This window comes from Megalobrama amblycephala, linkage group LG24 (assembly GCF_018812025.1).
Source record: "Megalobrama amblycephala isolate DHTTF-2021 linkage group LG24, ASM1881202v1, whole genome shotgun sequence".
Lineage (NCBI taxonomy): Eukaryota > Metazoa > Chordata > Actinopteri > Cypriniformes > Xenocyprididae > Megalobrama > Megalobrama amblycephala.
Window position 1 is genome coordinate 3,114,168 of NC_063067.1, and position 18,387 is coordinate 3,132,554.

The window sequence follows — 18,387 nt, forward strand, 5'->3', positions numbered from 1 at the left end:
AGCTGGTCAGTTTGAGATCCTTTCCATCTAAACTGGATATATTTCTGTAGCCTAGTAGTGAGTGTTGAAGTAGGATAACCATATTCATCAGCACAGTCACGCAGAGCCGAAGCACAACCAAAACAATGTTCTTCCACAAAATGCATAGTTTTGTTATAAATGCATGGGAAAATATGGAAGGCAGCATAGCGCCAGATCACAGTCCAAACAAAGACTTGTATATACAGTTTCTGATGAATTAAAGAAAAGTAAAGAAAATTCTTAAAGAAAATTAATTAATTTTGCTTACACAAAAACACAGAGAAATCTTACTTTGCACTTGCACAAGGAATGAATGTCCCTTCATTCAGTATCTCATCTCATACACAGACAACATGAACACTGACTGACTGATTTATTAATGTTGCACACATAACTGGAAACACTAGTGAAAATCATAACCTGGCTACGATCTGATGAGACAAAACTGTTTTAGTTTGGGAAACCCAGATTCATTGTCCCGCTGATCTTCATCATCATCGCTCACACTCATCTTCTGTGAATGACGGCCGCACTGAACTCTGGGCCGGTTCTGGTCGGGTCTCCTCTACAGAGAGAGGAACATCCAGAGACTGATGATCCATTTCTATCACACAGAAAAGATGAAGATGAACTTAAACACACTGTATTATTTGAGTAGATCTTCATTCAGAAACCAATTATAGAAAACTCATGTTTTGACTGTGAGTGCGTTAATAAATGAATAATATGTTCTTTAAAGAATAATCATACCCTCAGAGGAACAAACAGAAGTCATCATCCTCCAGACAGCAGACAGACAGCTGAACACTGATGGACAAACACACGTGACTGCAGAGCTTGGACATTAACAGTAACAGATACACGGTGACTGGCGCCATCTAGTGGTTCACTGACTATCTGCAAATGTCTCAGTTTTGTCTCTTTGGCTTGACACAGAGTTACAGTTACAACATTAGCAACATTAGGCTGGTTTTATATATATATATATATATATATATATATATATATATATATATATATATATATATATATATATATATATATATATATATAATAAAATATTGTAACAGTTTTGGCCTGTCACATTAGTTGCCCTATCATATGTAAACCCACTACCGGACACTAGGGGGAGTGTTGCGCTGACCGTTTAGTATATCAGTGTTAACAGAGTAGGCTACGCGCAAATAAGACACAAACAACTGTGTACTCTCTCCCATACCTCCAGTCGCTCTGACTGGCACACTTTTATTAATCATAAGCACGTGTAATCATTCAATCAATGATTAGGTCACATGACATATACTCGCACTGTGATTTTGGAATGCCTGTTACAAGGAAAAAAAACAAAGCTGGGAAAATAAGTTACAAATAAAAATACAAATGAGAGCATAAATCATATAAATCTTAACACCCCCACTTGCTCGAACATTTGTCATTTCATCATTTTAACATAATTACACAATTCATACACCGAACATAAACAAATAAAATTTCATTAACTTAAGCTTTGTTGCTGGTTTTGTTAGTACATCTGCAACCATATCATCAGTTGGACAGTACTCCAGACTAATTCTGCCTTCATTTATCACCGATCTTACAAAATGGTATTTAATGTCCACATGCAGGGCCGGCGCTACCTATAGGCAGAGCAGGCAGTTGCCTAGGGCCTCGGGCATGGAGGAGGGGCCTCCTGCCTCCACTACCGTAACATCCCCCTAGCAAAATACTAGGCTCGTTTTCCATTGGATATAAATTAATTCACAGTGACTCTCACCTATAATGAAACCAACTGTCACCGTATCAAAGTGGGTCCCACCTTCTAAATAGGCCTACATGAAAAAAAAGTTACGAAAATGCAACTTTTCTGCTGCTGACTTGCTTTAAGTAACTGAATTATGATTGCGCCGAGACGAACATCCTTCGTGGGATGCAAAGCGAAAGGCTAAACAGACATGCAAAGAAGTTCGTAATGTAGGTGTGCGAGCTGTCATCATCTCTTTTGGACTGATTGTAATGTATTCTAAAAATAAACTTGTTCTGTCGATCGGCGTTATTTTTGGATATATCATTTGCCGGTTTATGAGTTTAAAAGAGCGCGAGCATGAGCGCTATCGATGTGTCCAGACTGTTAGACACTTTAAATTTGTGCGTAATGAGTGACATCGCGTCGGGAGCGGACTACCAATACTGAAGTAAAAGCAAAGTTCGTATTCAAAGTCAAAAAGCTAGAGTATGCTATTACAGCACTAGAGTACTTTTTTAATGTTTCAAAAACAGTATCTCAACTGTCTGTATCTTTTAAATTCTGCTGTTTACATTATTGTTCTACCGCAATACTTACTTTCAGTTTTCAAAACATAAATAGGCTATTGTTGTTATATTTATTGAAAAATCAGCGTACAACTGTATAAAATAATTAAGTATTTATGCTTAGAAGTTTGTCACTTTCACTTTTACTATATAGTAGTTGATTTGTGTAGCCTACACTACACTCTTCTGTGGTTACATGAAGAACCTTTAAAATCCACAGAACGTTTCCATAACACAAAAGGATCTTTACTGTGGAAAAAAAGTTCCATTACATTGTTTTAGAATGTTCTTCACACTAAATAAAAAAAAAAATAAATAAAAAAAAAATGGCTCCACACTCTAAAAAATGCTGGGTTGAAAATGGACAAACCCAGTGGTTGGGTTAAATGTTTGCCCAACGTGCTGGGTAGTTTTATTTAACCCAACTGTTTAAAAATGACTATATGGCTGTCTTAAAATGAACCAAAAATAGGTCTGAAATTAAAAATCAGACACATAATTACTAGAAGCAACAATAATAATCAAAAGGTGAACATTTATTAATAAGCAACTTAAATGTTTATTGTTTAATTATTATTCATTAAACTTGTTGATAAATGTTCATTTATTAAACATATTAATACATGTTAATTTCCAGGATACTTTGGGTTAATTTTAAGCAAGCAATACAGTCATTTTTAAACAATAGTTGAGTTAAAAAAAAAAATTCACCCAATTGCTGGGTTTGTCCCTTTTCAACCCAACTTGGTTTTTTTTAACCCATCATTTTTTAGAGTGCAGTAAAATGTTTACTGAAAGGTTCTTTGGGGAACCAAAAGTGGTTCTTTTATGGCATCAGTGTGTAAAAACTCCCTTTTGGAACCTTTATTTTTAAGAGTGTATAGTGCATATTTGAAGTATTGCATAGCAATACATATGATAATATAGTTTAAATTGGTTCAACAGGAGGGGAAAATCCTGTCCAAAAATGATAAAGGCATGATGTTCATTTACTTAAGTGATTTTCCTTTTCTTTCATTTTACTGTAGGCCTAAACAGTTTGTTATTCCAAATAGTGGGTAGGTGTGTTAGGCTACTGTAAATAAATTACTGAACAAATTACTACCAAAAAAAAAAAAAAAGAAAAAAAAAAAAAAAAAAAGATAGCATCCTCAACAAACAAATAAGAGATTACCTTAAGTTTGATTAATATGGACATATAAAAATAAAACAAATATATACATAAATGTGTAGCTATATAAAAATATAAAAATTGTAATAACAGATGTTAAATAAAAAGGTAAGGAAAAGGTATTTGTTTTAAGTGCTTTTTATTAGGAGGGGTGTGGAGCAGGGGGCCTCCAACATAAAGTTTGCCTAGGGCCTCCAAATGTCTAGAACCGGCCCTGTCCACATGTTTACATCTCTGTCTATGCACAGGATTTTTTGCTAAAGCTATAGCACCCTGATTGTCTTCATAGACTCTAGACTCATACTTCATACCATCAATGTTTTCTAGCAATTGTTGCAGGTATAAACACTCCTGTACAGTTGTGGCTAAAGCCATATACTCAGCTTCACAAGTGGACAGTGCAACAGTAGGCTGCCTTTTGGTCTTCCATGAGACCAATGGACCATTTTTGTTTAAGCTAATGCAGTAACCCGTAGTGCTTCGTCTATCACTTACATCAGCTGCCCAATTCGCGTCACTATATGCATGTATCAAGTTCTCATTTGCACCTTTTCTGTAGCACAGTTCTTTGTCTTGGGTGCCTTTCAAATATCTTAAAACATGCTTGACAGTATTCCACTGTTCTATGGTTGGCTTCGTAAAGTATTGTGACAGTTTACTTACTACAAAACTTAGGTCTGGTCTTGTACATGTTGCCAGGTAGATTAAGCTACCTACTGCCTCCCTGTATTTTCTGACATCATTCATTATCTCAGCATCATCAGGATAGTCTAGTTTTTGTTCGCATGGAGTAGCTCTGGACTTACAATTTTTCATGTCAAATCTCTCAAGTATTTTCTCAATATACCCATGTTGTGACATTTTAACACAATCAACATCTTGTACATAATCAATGCCAAGAAAATGTGTCAACTTCCCCAAGTCCTTCATTTTAAACTTTGACATGAGCATCTCTTTCACATTTTTAAGCACATTCAGATCATTGGCAGCAATAATCAAGTCATCAACCCATATGATTATGAAAACTTTCTCAGTTTCTGTACCCTTTGTGTAAACACAATGATCAGCTGGATTTTGAACAAAGTTGATTTCACATAAATACTCATGCAACATTCTGTTCCAATTTCTGCCTGTCTTTTCATTGTCTTTAGATTTTACCTCATAACCCTCTGGCTGTTCAATATATATTTCACATTCTATTGGTGCATGTAAATATGCTGTCTTCACATCCATCTGATGAACAATCAAATTTTCCTAGGTAGTGATAGAAGAAGTTAGATCACACAAGATTAAATAGCTGCTTACATTTAATAGGAAAACAAAAACACCAGAATGGATTATGTATTCATTGTGGAGAAGTGGAAAATGTAAAACATGTTCTCTTGACATGTAGACTGTACTCTGAAAAAAGAAAAGAACTATAGTTCTCTATAGAGAGGGCAATGAGGAATGCATTGAGTTTTTAAAAAACTATTGAACTTGCCTGGTACACTATCTATAATTAAGGCTGTTATGATCTTTCTGGAAAAAAACTCAACTTGCAAATAGGATTTAGTTTTTTTTTGTTGTTGTTGTTGTTTTTTGAAGATCGTTAAACCAACTCGTTAAGCCAGCTCGGGCATTTCCGGTGAGCTGTTAGCTGTTCATTCTGTAGTCGCTGTACATCGACACAAAACCATCAGAGGTTAACTTTTAAATGTTATATTCATATTTTAATGCAGTTATCACATTTTTCTAATTTGCCAATAAACCAGTTTTATTGATTTCAATAAAGACGAAGCTATTTGGACGTTTAATTAGACACACGCATTTTTCCCCCTCAGCACTTCAAATGTTATTTTTAATGTGATGACCACAAACATTATTTGTTCATCCTTCTGAGATTGTCCCCATTGTAAAACCAAATGTTTCAAAATGTAGGAAATTCAACATTTGATAGAAAACACTTATTTAAAAATAAAAAATACATTGTCACCACCTGCTGGTTATAGTGGTAGAGTAGTATTTATTTGCGCAAATATTCAACACTTAGTTTCGATTTTGAATAAACATTAAACATGATAAAATAACTAGGTTTAAAAATACATTGTGGGAAGGTAAAGTATGAAGTACTCACAAAATCTCCTGAAAAACAACAACTTTTATTGTGAATGAATGAGCACCGCTCTCTCTTTATAATCACAGCAGCTGTCAGTCAGTGCAGCACAAGATCAATGAATAAAACTCACATTTTAACTAAAGTGCACAATAAATATTTAAGAGGAACACTGATGCACGTCTTTATTTATTTGTTTTATTTATTTACATTTGAATAACTAAATCAATGCTATGCCTGAATATTTAAGTGACTATATTCAGATTATAAACTAAGTATTACACTAGTGATGCTCAACACACCAGCAAAGGACATCTCACCGGAAGTTTTCCAACTGGCTTATATTATTGCCGAAGTTCTAAAGAACGCTAGTCAATTGCTTTAACTAATGTCATCAAATGAAAGCTTTATAGATGATAATTAAGTTACATTAAATAGTTTTGTTGGCTTGGTTTTCTAATATTGGTTCACTGAATAAATTACAAAATCAAAATTCAATCAAAAAAGAGCAAATCCGTTAATCACTCAGCATTATATACACATTTACTCTGTTATAGGCTATGAAATATCTGAATGACTCACCTGTATTGGAGTTTTGCATTGCTCGATGTGATATATATATATGTATATGTACAAAAGAGTATCTGTTCAGCTGTATGCATAAGTGATCCAGTCAAAAGTTGCAGCTGAATGTGATGGACCGAGTTTGTCAATGGAAAGTCAGTCACTGAAACAATTGAAGCCATAACCACAAGGAAACCCTCTGATTAAGAGTTGATGATGTCATCTTCACACTTCTGAGCTTCCAGGGAAGTGAGTGACATGTTACTGTAAGCCTTCTCAAACTTTTTTGGTCACGCCCCCCTTTGAACATTTAAAAAATTCTTACATAACAGTTACATAACAGTGAGAGAAAATAATATATCAGAATTGTTAATTAACTAAAAAATATAATAAATAAATAAAAAAAGTAAATATTTGAGTGATGCTTTTGATGAACGATATAGCCTATAACAGTGCCAATATACAACCTCCCTTGTCAGTGCTCAGCTCAGCTCCGCCCCCTGGTGTTAGACAGGTTGTCTTCAGCAAACTGTTTGCGGGCTTTCTTGTGAGCCAGCTTCAGAGGAGGCTTCTTTCTGGGATGACGGCCATGCAAACTGACATGTTGCAGTGTGCGGCGTATGATCTGAGCACTCCCTAGCTCTACAGTGCCCCACAAATTTCCAACATAAATCTGTGGTGAAAAATGGAACTGCAGCACGCTCTCATAGACAGTCATTGGAGCAGATTTCTGGCTGCCCCGCTCATTTTCACCTTAGGTCATTACCGTATTATTTGCCATGCGAGCCACACAGTGAGTAACACTGCGCTAGAGAATGAGGTGTTTAGCGTCTACCATTTGTAGTGGTGTCCAAAACCATAGTGGACGTTATCAAGTACGCTCATTCAATCCCATAGTGCACCACAATATCAAGTGTACAACTGATGTACACCCTGAGGCAAAGGAAATATATTTCCCTATATATGAACGATCAATATATTAAATGATTTAATGATATATAAATAAATATATTTTCATGTATATTTTCAAATATATGACAATATGTTGAATAAGGAATTGCCGCTTCTCATATATTGAAAATATCATAATGTATTTTATATTCAGTAACATTCAGTAATACATTTCATAGATGTATATGTGATATAGCTACAGTCACGTCTCAGTTAGCATATTATAATCCTGCACAGTCATAGTTTTGGTTTAGCTAAGCTTCTGCTATATCTAGAAAAATCCGTGTTTGTGGAAGTGAAAGACTGCTAAGTAGTATCAAATTTGCAATACACATGACCGGGGAAATATTAATCAGCACTCATAGACATGGTATATCAGGAACAAGGATATTTTTGCAACAAGCCCCCGTCAATGTCAAATGCTGTGCGTCATTTGAGAGTTTATAGACTAATAATAGAATTATTCAGTTTAAAGAAAATGATGTAAAGTAACAATTTAAGAAGACGCTTACAATTTACAGCTAAATTCATTACTGTAGGTTTACAGATTTAAAAATGACTGATTTCTGGCAACAAAAGTGAGTACACCCTAAGTGATAACAGCTCTGTGTCTTTTAACCATGCAAAGCCACATGTGATATTCATCAGGTTCATGTTTTTGTCTGCTTGACAGGACCATAAAAATTTGCGTATCTTGTATTAGAGCAGTTAAAATTTGACAACCATCAATTGAATATAAAAGCACAAAAACTGCCAATCTAGGACAAATATCTATCATGGAAAACACTCTACAGTGGTCGCACCATATGATATTTTCAAATTCAGTCAAAATTTACAGGCACAGAATTGGCCACCTAAACAAAGCTGGCTTCCCACAAAAAGTCACTATGAAATTTTGAAAAAAATGTTTTGAGGTCATACCACATGATATCAAAATGTAGATACTGTGACAAACCTGTTTGCTGCTTCCATGGGTCCTTCACATATTGGTATATGATGCAAAGTCCTGTCTTTGAATGGACTTCAACATGAAAGTCCCAAAGTGGCAGTTTTAGGATGGTCGCACCACATGATATTTCACAAAATAGACCTCATCGGACAGTTTGTTTGTATATTATAATGGAAATAAAAATACAAATGCTTTGCAGTTTTGTACAGGATTATAAAACTCGTTGGAAATCATGCCAAATAGTGCAGAAAATGAATTTGAATAAATTTAGAGTAATTTCCAAAACAGAAGTTATGGTTGGACGGTCGCACCACATGATATTTTGATACTTTATATAACAGAAAATCACATAACTAATGTTTTTTGAAAAGTTAAAGTGAGTACATGTACAGGAGATGTAATACATATATATGGTATCTTTTTAGGCATTTAAACCAAATTTTAACTGAAAAAAATGCAGTCGGACAGAAAATGTAGGTGTCACGTCATTGATCCAAATATTAAATTTAAAGTCCCAGTGAACTGGAAGTTGCAAACGACTTTTCTCCAGTGTTGTGCCGTATTTCCAAGTGAAACGGAATATTGAATAGAGGACAGAGTTTTATTTTAGCGCTCCTCCTCTCCATCTCTCGCTCATAGCCGTCAAACTGACGTCATCAGGGAAGGAACGCCATTCCAGACCGGAAGTAACTTTTCATATTTTGATTAAAGATTACCGCGACAAACAATTTTTTTTCTGTGAATTAACTTGCAAGGATGAATTGTTCACCACAAGACTAGTAATATGCACTAACAAAGTAAACAGGGTCAATTTTGATTTCATGACGACTTTAAAGGGAAAGATCATGCCTAATGTTGAATTATGTCTGACATAACTGAAACAGCAGTGTTTCTGTTCTGTAGGTTTTAGTGGTTACCACCATTGTTTACCACAGTGGTTCTCAAACTGTGCTGGAGGTCATCTAATGTTTTATATCTTTAACACACTCTGCCAATGCACATTTCATATGTCTCTCTATATCTGACACACTGAAGTGGGGTTTTGCCATCTCTGATGAGATGATGAGTTAAATCAGGTCAGATAAATGAGGGAGACAGAAAATATGCAGGGCTAGGGGTTTTCCAGGACAGCTTTGAGAAATACTGTTTTTGTGGTTAGGACCGTAACTTGTGGTTAGTCCTGTGGCTGGCTGTATGAAATAAAACCTTTGTATGTTGCTCTCATTGAGCTGTAATTGTGTGAAAGCAAGTTATGAGTAATTTCTTAGGTGTTCCTAAAATTTGCATGATACAATATTTACACATTGCATGTGAGCAAGTGTTATGTTGATTAGTTTTAACTGAAGCAGATAAATTAAATTCCTGGGACAGAACATCATTTTACACATCTACATTTGGTCATTAGTCTTGCCTCACTTAATCAGACAATCACAACAACTCACAACCTAAGCACAAGCACCTCTTCACTACAGTGGTTAAAGGAACTAGAGCCCGACCGATATGGATTTTTGGGGGCCGATGCCGATATTAACTCGAAAAGAGCCGATTTATAAGCCGATATTTTGATTTTGAAAATAAACTGGATATTAGACCCATTTCCTATAAACTACACTTACACAACATTCAATAGCAAAATATCTGCCTGTTCTATGTGGGCTGTATAAACCATTTTCCAGAAGGGATTATGTTAAAAAAAAGCCTTAGATTACAGCCTCAATGACTAAACAATTGCACATCAAAAGTATATATTTTTTAATGATCAAAAAACAGTCTGGTTTTAAACATTTAACAGTTTTACTTCCAGTTGAAGCTGGTTTTAACAGTCTGTGTGTGTACTGTAAATAAATTATAATACTAAAGTTAAAGTAAAAGAGCTATACCAAGCAAATTCAATATTCCACAAAACCATGTCAATGAATTGAAAATAAAATTAAAATAAGTTAAATGGGAAACACTGCAGATATATTTAGAATAAGTTAAACGCTAACGTTATAGTTTGACCTTATTAACGTTCGCGCTCTTCCACTGATAAACATGGTATTAGCTTTGTGGCTAATCTAATATAGCAATGCATTAGCGGCTGTAAGTGATGTTACAGAATATTTAGAAGTGATAATGATAGGACTGTTAGCTAGAACTACCACACTGTTTTATATACAGTGTATGAACTAAATCTACAATCATTTCACATGACGAATGACAGACTCACTGTCAAAAGAGTACATCTCCGTGGCTCTTCTGTAGTGGATTTCTGGCGCTGTTGTCAACTGGGGAGTTGCAGAGCTCCCTCTGGTGGGCAAACTATGCAACACTCATAACATGAGTGAAGCATGAGACTCTGTTTCTCATGTTTCATCAGCCGTTATAAACGCCGATGCCGATTTAAATGCAATTAGCTCATATCGGCCGATATATCGGTCGGGCTCTAAAAGGAACACTCCACTTTTTTGGAAAAAAGGCTCATTTTCCAACTCCCCTAGAGTTAAACAGTTGAGTTTTACCGTTTTTGAATCCATTCAGCCGATCTCCGGGTCTGGCGGTACCACTTTTAGCATAGCTTAGCATAGTTCATTGAATCTGATTAGACCGTTAGCATCTCTCTCAAAAATGACCAAAGAGTTTAGATATTTTTCCTATTCCTGCTGCAAGAATTCCTCCTGCTGCAATTTTCATTTTCCGTAGGTCTTAGTACACAGTGTAACTAACTACAGAAGAGTCAAGGTTTAAATGGGGAAAAATATCTAAACTCTTTGATCATTTTTGAGCGAGATGCTAACGGTCTAATCAGATTCAATGAATTATGCTAAGCTATGCTAAAAGTGGCACCGCCAGACCCGGATATCAGCTGAATGGATTCGAAAACGGTAAAACTCAACTGTTTATCTCTAGGGGAGTTGGAAAATGAGCCTATTTTCAAAAAAAAGTGGAGTATTCCTTTAACCATTAAACATTTGAAATCGTGACTATGAAATTATGGCTATCATAATTATGACTTTTTAATATTATATTTATAATTTACAAAAGCATGATTTTATTATAATGATGTAGAAATGGGCGTCCATAGAAATCATGCATTTGATGAAGTGCTTTATTTAGAGAGTGTGTGTGTGTGTGTGTGTGTGTGTGTGTGTGTGTGTGTGTGTGTGTGTGTGTGTGTGTTTAACAGGACTGGATTAACAGAAGGGTTCGAGACTCACACACTCCAGTGTTGTAGGTGGCAGTATGTACTATTTACGACTGTTTGTAAGCCGCCATTACACTAAAAGGAGATTCCCAGTCTTCCGAGCTATTAAACCGAGTCGTCGCGATTGTTTACGCGTCCATACATTTGTGCGATTATGTTAATGAGGTCAGCGACTGGAAACTGACCGGTGAAAGACTGGGACTTTACTGGTGAGACGCCAGAATAATCTACACTCGCCATGTCTGTGAAATCATGGACACGCCAAGCGGAGGAGACGCTGATCGAGCTGTGGCAGGAGTCTGCGTGTCTGTACGATATCTCCTCCGCCGATTACCACAATCGGGAAGAGAAGGACCGGCGATGGAAAGAGGTTGCCGATGCGCTTCAAATGCCTGGTAAGTTTTTAGTTTAATGTGTGAGCGCGAGAGAGGCAGAGAAAGAGCGCGAGCGACTGTAAACATTGATTTAACGCGAGACATCAGAGCTATATGCTACTGCTGTGCTGAACGAGTCCTTGTGTCCGTGCACCAACTAAATCTGGAGCTAGCTCGTTTAAACCTGCCTTTAACCCAATGACAGAACAGTGAGCTAATAAAATATACTGGAAAGATTCAGCTTAGAAGTGTTTGTTTTTGTGCGTGTTGAGGGAGGGGCTACCAACTGTTTTACAGGGTTCTTCAGGTCCTAAAAAGTCTTAAATCACCCTTACACAAAATAAGGGCTTAAATTATAGCAGAAAGTCTTATTCATAAAATTAGGGCATTAAATGTTGCATGCATTGCAAAAAGAAAGCATCTTCCTCAGTGTTTTTGTCCCGTTTTCCCAATTCAAATATCAAAACATCTTTGATTCATTTACTTTAGGATGCATATGTAAAATTAAGTCTTGAAAAAAATGTTTTTCTGAGCCCGTTGTTCTTGCTTTAAGCATAAACTGACTTTATTTTGATCAGTTTCACATAAAATAAGACTTTATATTCATTTTGTATCTCCAGTAAATGCATCTTGATTTAATAATCTTTAAACATTTGAATTGGAAAACAACAAAAATACAATTTTTTTGCAGTGTGATAAGAAGATAGAGTAAAATATATGTCCATATTCTAGTGGTTGAGAGCAGAGGTGATGATTGAATATAACTAATATACAACATAAAGAATACAAGCAATCCTGAGTAAAGAAAACTTTACTATTACACCGGGATGTGGGACATAACACTACCTTTTTTCTAAAATTAATTAATAATGGATATCTGTTGGAAGTTGTATTTTCAAACTCTGAAGTGTTGATAATGCAACTCATTCTGTTTCTTTCCAGAACATATTGACAAACATCCCTTTAATTTGTTCATTCATTTCCTTTACTTGGTCTTGAAAAATAATTTTATTCCATAAAACTTGCAGAAAACCCATATTAGCTTCTTTTTTTTTTTATATTTATTTATTTATTTATTGTGTGGCAAAAAGGTGTGCATGTGATAGTATATAAAAAGTGGTTTATACAACATAAGCTTGTTTGTCCAGTTGTAAAGCAGAAAATGAATTAAGGAAAAAAACAAAGGAAACAGATCAAAGGTAGAAAGGTTAAAGAAACAGTCCTGCGAATACAACATGATTTTACTGTCATTTATTTTTTCCTGTAGAGCCTAAATATAAAGGACTATATAGGATTATGAAAATATAGTTGTGCTGTTTGACAGACATTCATGATGTGCGTTTTGAAGTTATAGTTCAGTTCGTTTATATACCGTACAGTTATTCCAAACTGTTGTTGTGAAATGGAAGTATGCTCATAATTTTAATGTAAGTTATGCAGTAGGAAAACAGTAAAGCTCTTTGTTGCCACCTAATGCGATAAGAGGCTCAAATTAAATTCTAGTCCTTTTGAAGTTCAAGGCAAATTGGGTCGTGAACTTTTCTCAGTGTGGTTTGCTCTGTGGCCTCTGTCGTCTTGAAATGTATCTTTTATCTTGCATACATGCACATATTCAACTAATCCACAACAAAATCACCACCTGCCTGTGACACTGTGAAATTTATGGGCATTTTCCCTAGCAGAATGTCCGTTATGTAGGCTTGCTGTGATAGTCGGTGTTCAGCTGCAACACTGGTAGTCATTGTCCACCGCGGCACCGTCGTTTTGATTTTTTGATTTTTAATAAAAAGTAATAATCATTTAGTTCAGTTTGAAAACAGACACTGTGAGGATCTGACTGACAAGACGATGGCTTTTTTGCAGTATTTTGGATTTAAACCCAGTGCTAATAGGGAACCTGATATGAATTATTTGTGTTTTTCTAGTTGTTTTTCATTAAGAATAATAACCCACCATTCAAGAAACTGCCGCACCCTAAATGCGCTAATTCGCGCTGTGTTTTCAGTTCATTCCTATAAAAGCTCAACTTCCAGAGGAACACTCGCTCTGCTCCACACCGCTATGAATGCCGTGCGCCCGTGCACATTTTACTTTTGCTTCGAATTAGTGATTTAAAAGTGGGGTGCAAAAGAGTGACCCCCAATCCTGATGTTACCAGGGTTGTCATACATTGATTAACCAATGGGAACATTTCCTCACAGTCACAACCCTACCATCATGTTTCTTCATGTTCTCATGCCAAATGCAATGTGTTTGCTATATTTTAACTCTCTCTTTATTTCCTGCCCTCAGCTGAGGCGGTGGCGACCAGAGTGGCCTCTCTGAGGACTCAATATGCTCGACTGAGGAAGCCAAAACCAAGTGGGAGTGAGAAAAAGCCGCTCACGCTGAGGCAGCGATGGCTCCTGAGGGCCCTGGACTTCCTAAAGCCACATATTGTTCATCGGCGAAACGAGAACCATGTACGTGTACAAACACATTCAACACATCATGGAAATATTCAGCTGAAAATTCATTTTCCTGAAACTCTGAAATCACTCATGACGTTTAATAGACGATTTTCAAGTTTTTCCAATGGGTGTTATGGCTGTCAGTAGCTACTTTTACATGGAAAACGTTTGTTTTAATCAGAATTAAATCATTCTGGGGTGCATTTTCTGTACAAAACTCGCTGCTTAACTACCAGAGTATGATGTCTCGTTGAAGAAATCAGCTATCTAGTCATGACTGTTGAAGTCCCAAAACAATATTGTTGCAAATTTGTCGTCTATGTGGACGCTATACTGCTTGGTTGACGATAACAATTTATCGTTTTTAATTCAACTTTATTTTGAGATCTTTTAGTCTATCACGCTAAGCTTGGTTACTTGTGATATGAAACAAAGTCTCAAATTCAGTTTATTATCATGAAATTCAGACAATAAATGTGGTTTTGGCGCTTTTTAATGTGCTGTGACACATCACTGTAGCCGTCATTTGTAAGTCTATCATTTCTTCCTATTTACTAATAATTATAGCATGAGATAACCATGAATGATCTAGAGATGCAAGAATAATCATTAAAAGATCGCAATCTTGTTTCAAACACCCATGCGATCTTATTCCTAAATGAGAACGATTTGCTTGTCTATTAAACCTTTGACAAAATCACACCAGAAAATGAAAATCTGCTGCTGAGCCAGAGAGAGCCGTTGTCATGTATAGGTATGAAACATCACAGAAGCACTCGGATAAAAGTTTATAGTCCAGATATAAACACTAATGTCTACAGTAGTGATCATAATAGAGTAAATCACCTCTTGACGTTCCAAATAAAGATTGTATCAATTACATTGTTTCACCAGTAGATGGCTAGTGACTGTTAAAATATGTATTTCTGATTGAGTCATTCATTCAAGAGATTCATTCAAAAACGCTGATTCATTTGTAATAAAAACAAGTGAAGTCTTTATGGGCGAGTCATTGAATCATTCATTCAAACAGATTTTTTTAGAAATATTCAATCAAATTAACTTAAATATACTGCAGCAATTAATATTTTGCCAGAACCTCTAGTAAATTATGTGTTTTGTCACGTAACATTACAGTTACCTCAGAAAAGCCATTTAATGACCATAAACTCAATGGTTAGCTAGAAAAATGAACTCTAGAGAACAGCATTTTGATAAATAAATGCACCAAATGAACTCTAATGAAGAATATAATGAAAAAAATAACAATGCATGTTTAAATTAAATTAAAAAAAAAAGTAAATCAACAAAACTGAAGTAGAAACAGAATTATATCATTAAGAAGTTGATATTAAATGTGCATTTTGAATTTTGGTTTCTTGCTAAATGAAAAACTTAATTTTCAGTTAAAAAATAATAATTTTGGTGATTCATTAAACATCAACACCAAGTGAAATTTAGCTTTTTCTTAAACCTTTCTTCTTTCGCTCTTGTAGCTCGGTTTGCCATCCTCTGAAAAACTGGAGGAGTCCGTAGACGAGTCGGATGAGATGATGCAAGAGACGGACAAAGACATTGAAAGTTTCGACTCCATCAGCGTGTGTCTCTCCCCGATGCCCGGCACACCAGACACCGGTATTCCCGAGGAAACGGCCTCGTATTCGCTCTCGCCCCGGAGCACGTCCGGCAAACGCAGGCGCATCTCAGAATCGGACATCGAGCTTCAGAAGCTCGAGGTTTTGAAGCAGATGTCCGCCAAAGTCCTGGAGAACCCTCCTGCAGACGCCGCGGCCGTGTTCGCCAGCCAGGTGGCGATGGAGTACCGACTGCTGAGCGACCCGGCCGTCCAGATGCGCGTGCGGAGGAAGATCATGGCTCTGCTCTACGAGGCACAAGATTCAGAAAGACATTACCGGCAGTCAAAGAGACACAGCGAGAGGGAACTTAAAACCGAGGAGGACGTAACTTGGATCAACACTAATATATAAATGTTATCATGTTGTTGCAGTGTTTGTCTTGTTACTACCCTGATTGTTTTCTACGTTGTATTGAACTATTTTTCTTAGTGGAAGCTTTGAGATAATCTACATGTAAGATATTAAAATAGTTTCAGCTCATTACATGTCTGTGTGTTTTATTTTATCTCGCTGTATAATAACTGGGATAATGTACAGTGAGATGTTAATTGCAAAACAAACCCTGACTGTACTTTACCACTTTGACAATATATGACATCTAATGCCTTTATTTTGACTTGAAATACAGCTTCTCTCCAGCAGGGGGCAGCATCATATAACTGTACAGTTCAACTGCATTCACTGAACACTATAAAATGCACAAAAATATTTAAAATAGGCCAAACTGGGGTTTATAACAATTCATAATTTAAAATTAAATTAATTTTAAAATGTGTTTGTGTGTATATATGTAATGGGAGAATATAATATTTTTTATATATATATATATATATATATTTTTATTTTTTTATTTTTATATATATATATATATATATATATATATATATATATATATATATATATATATATATATATATTTATATTTATATAAATAAACTATATATATAGATGCATATATTTACAAATATATAAATTAATATATTAATATAGGGTAATATTTTATATATAATGTATATAAATACATATTTAATAAAAATAATATTAAATGTAATTAAATTTTTAAAAAATCTTATATAATTAAACTATATAATTTAGTTTATATATAAAATTAAATGTTTTATTACGTTTTTAAAATAATGTAAAATAATAATTTTTAAATAAATTAAACACAAAAAAAATAGTTATTTAAATTACTGAATTTAAATACAATATTTATTTGTTTACCTTCATGTCATGTGACCATTAACCAACATCAGTGGACTGTGAACATGAAAATCTGTTGTTAAATTGTTGAAAAATAGTAATAGTAATAATCTCAGGGATACTTCAAGGTCAATATTTAAAAATATTTAATAATTATTTGAATATTTGTGGCTGGTATTTTAGGGTCTGCTGACAAAAATGTTTGGGAATCCCTGTTCAGAACTATTATTACTTCAAATAGTAAAATTAAACTGGAATAGAGACTAGTGCTTTTCATATGTAGATGCATTTCTTTTTTCTCTATAATTACAACTAATGAGTCAGAAACCAATTTTGGGTGATGCATGGCAGAAATAGTTCCACGAGGTTCTGTGGGCATAAATTACTGTGTTTTATTTCCTCCACTTTGTGAGGCGGGGAGAGAGATTTAATATTAGCAGAGTATTTCAATTATGCTATCATGCACATGATAATACAACTTTCAGTAGATGTAGAAAAACAAACTCAAGGATCAAACGCGGGTGACTGGATTCAGCTGGCTCTGCAGGAACTCTGATAACACTAAACCTTGGCTTGTACTTTCTGTTATTATAACTCGGCCCTGTTTGAGCTCATGGAACAAGAGCAGAGGAAACAGACCTCCCTCACGTTCTCCATTTGACTTCTGACAGCAGAAAACAGTCTCTTTCCTCTCTGCTGGTGAAGCTGAGCTGATCACTGCTGCGTCCAGCAGGGCTTTGATTTCTTCAGAACAGGCTTCGTATCCACAGCCGTTTTCCTGCCGCATGTTATCAGTGGACAGAACGGCTTCATGATAAACATAGTGTTTACATAGACTATATATTTATATATATATATGCTACAATACTATATAAACTGTGACAACTAGCCCCGGTGAAACGCAACATTAATGAATTCTGTAAAAATCCAGTTTAACATCACAGAGATTTGTGCATCTGACAGGAAGTTGATGTTTTGAGAGGAAGTTTGCTGCTCCTTCATGCCTGCAGCACAACAGACATCTCTCTCTCTCTCTCTCTCTCTCTCTCTCTCTCTCTCTCTCTCTCTCTCTCTCTCTCTTTCGTGATGTCTGCTTCCATTAGGATGGGGGATGATGGGAAGGCGGGGTGACCTAAATTCACACTCTTTCAGTGCTGTGCATCATTACCGTCACAGGGAAAGATGTGACTTCCTGTTTTCTCCTGATTGTTCATTCTGTTTTCTCTCACATCTGCTCATTACGGAGCATTATGGAGCTCTCACCGCGCTCTTTTATAATGCTAGTCATTTACTGTTTCTGTGATTGGAATATTTTTCCTCTTTCATCTCCGAGCTCTTCTGCCTCTCATCCACTGTCTTTATCTTCATTTCTCTCAGTCCGTCACCCGTGTGATCTTCACCTTTTCTGGTTATTATTGGTTCACTCTTCTTTTTCATGTTTCCTCACTGCAGCAAATAAAAATGAACTAATAATAATT

The 18,387-nt window shown here is 35.6% G+C and overlaps 3 protein-coding genes across 4 annotated transcripts in view; 2 read left to right on the top strand and 1 right to left on the bottom strand.

Annotated features, from left to right (window-relative positions):
- LOC125260280 (E3 ubiquitin/ISG15 ligase TRIM25-like) overlaps nucleotides 1–18,387 on the bottom strand; it is a 673,153-nt gene that overhangs the window by 384,989 nt on the left and 269,777 nt on the right. The gene's annotated exons all lie outside the window — the stretch shown is intronic.
- Nucleotides 1–18,387, top strand: part of zmp:0000001174 (retinoic acid-induced protein 2) — a 61,027-nt gene that overhangs the window by 20,736 nt on the left and 21,904 nt on the right. The gene's annotated exons all lie outside the window — the stretch shown is intronic.
- On the top strand, nucleotides 11,254–16,186 carry wu:fb74b10. Its single transcript, XM_048178640.1, has 3 exons — nucleotides 11,254–11,640; nucleotides 13,912–14,081; nucleotides 15,566–16,186. Exons 1-3 carry the CDS (start codon nucleotides 11,484–11,486, stop codon nucleotides 16,055–16,057), a joined length of 819 nt encoding a protein of 272 aa, XP_048034597.1. The 5' UTR covers nucleotides 11,254–11,483; the 3' UTR covers nucleotides 16,058–16,186.

Coding starts and splice junctions, on each gene's coding strand:
- wu:fb74b10 (XM_048178640.1), top strand. CDS start 11,484: ATGTCTGTGAAATCATGGACACGCCAAGCGGAGGAGACGCTGATCGAG. Junction 11,641..13,911: donor CGATGCGCTTCAAATGCCTG/GTAAGTTTTTAG, acceptor TCCTGCCCTCAG/CTGAGGCGGTGGCGACCAGA. Junction 14,082..15,565: donor ATCGGCGAAACGAGAACCAT/GTACGTGTACAA, acceptor TCGCTCTTGTAG/CTCGGTTTGCCATCCTCTGA.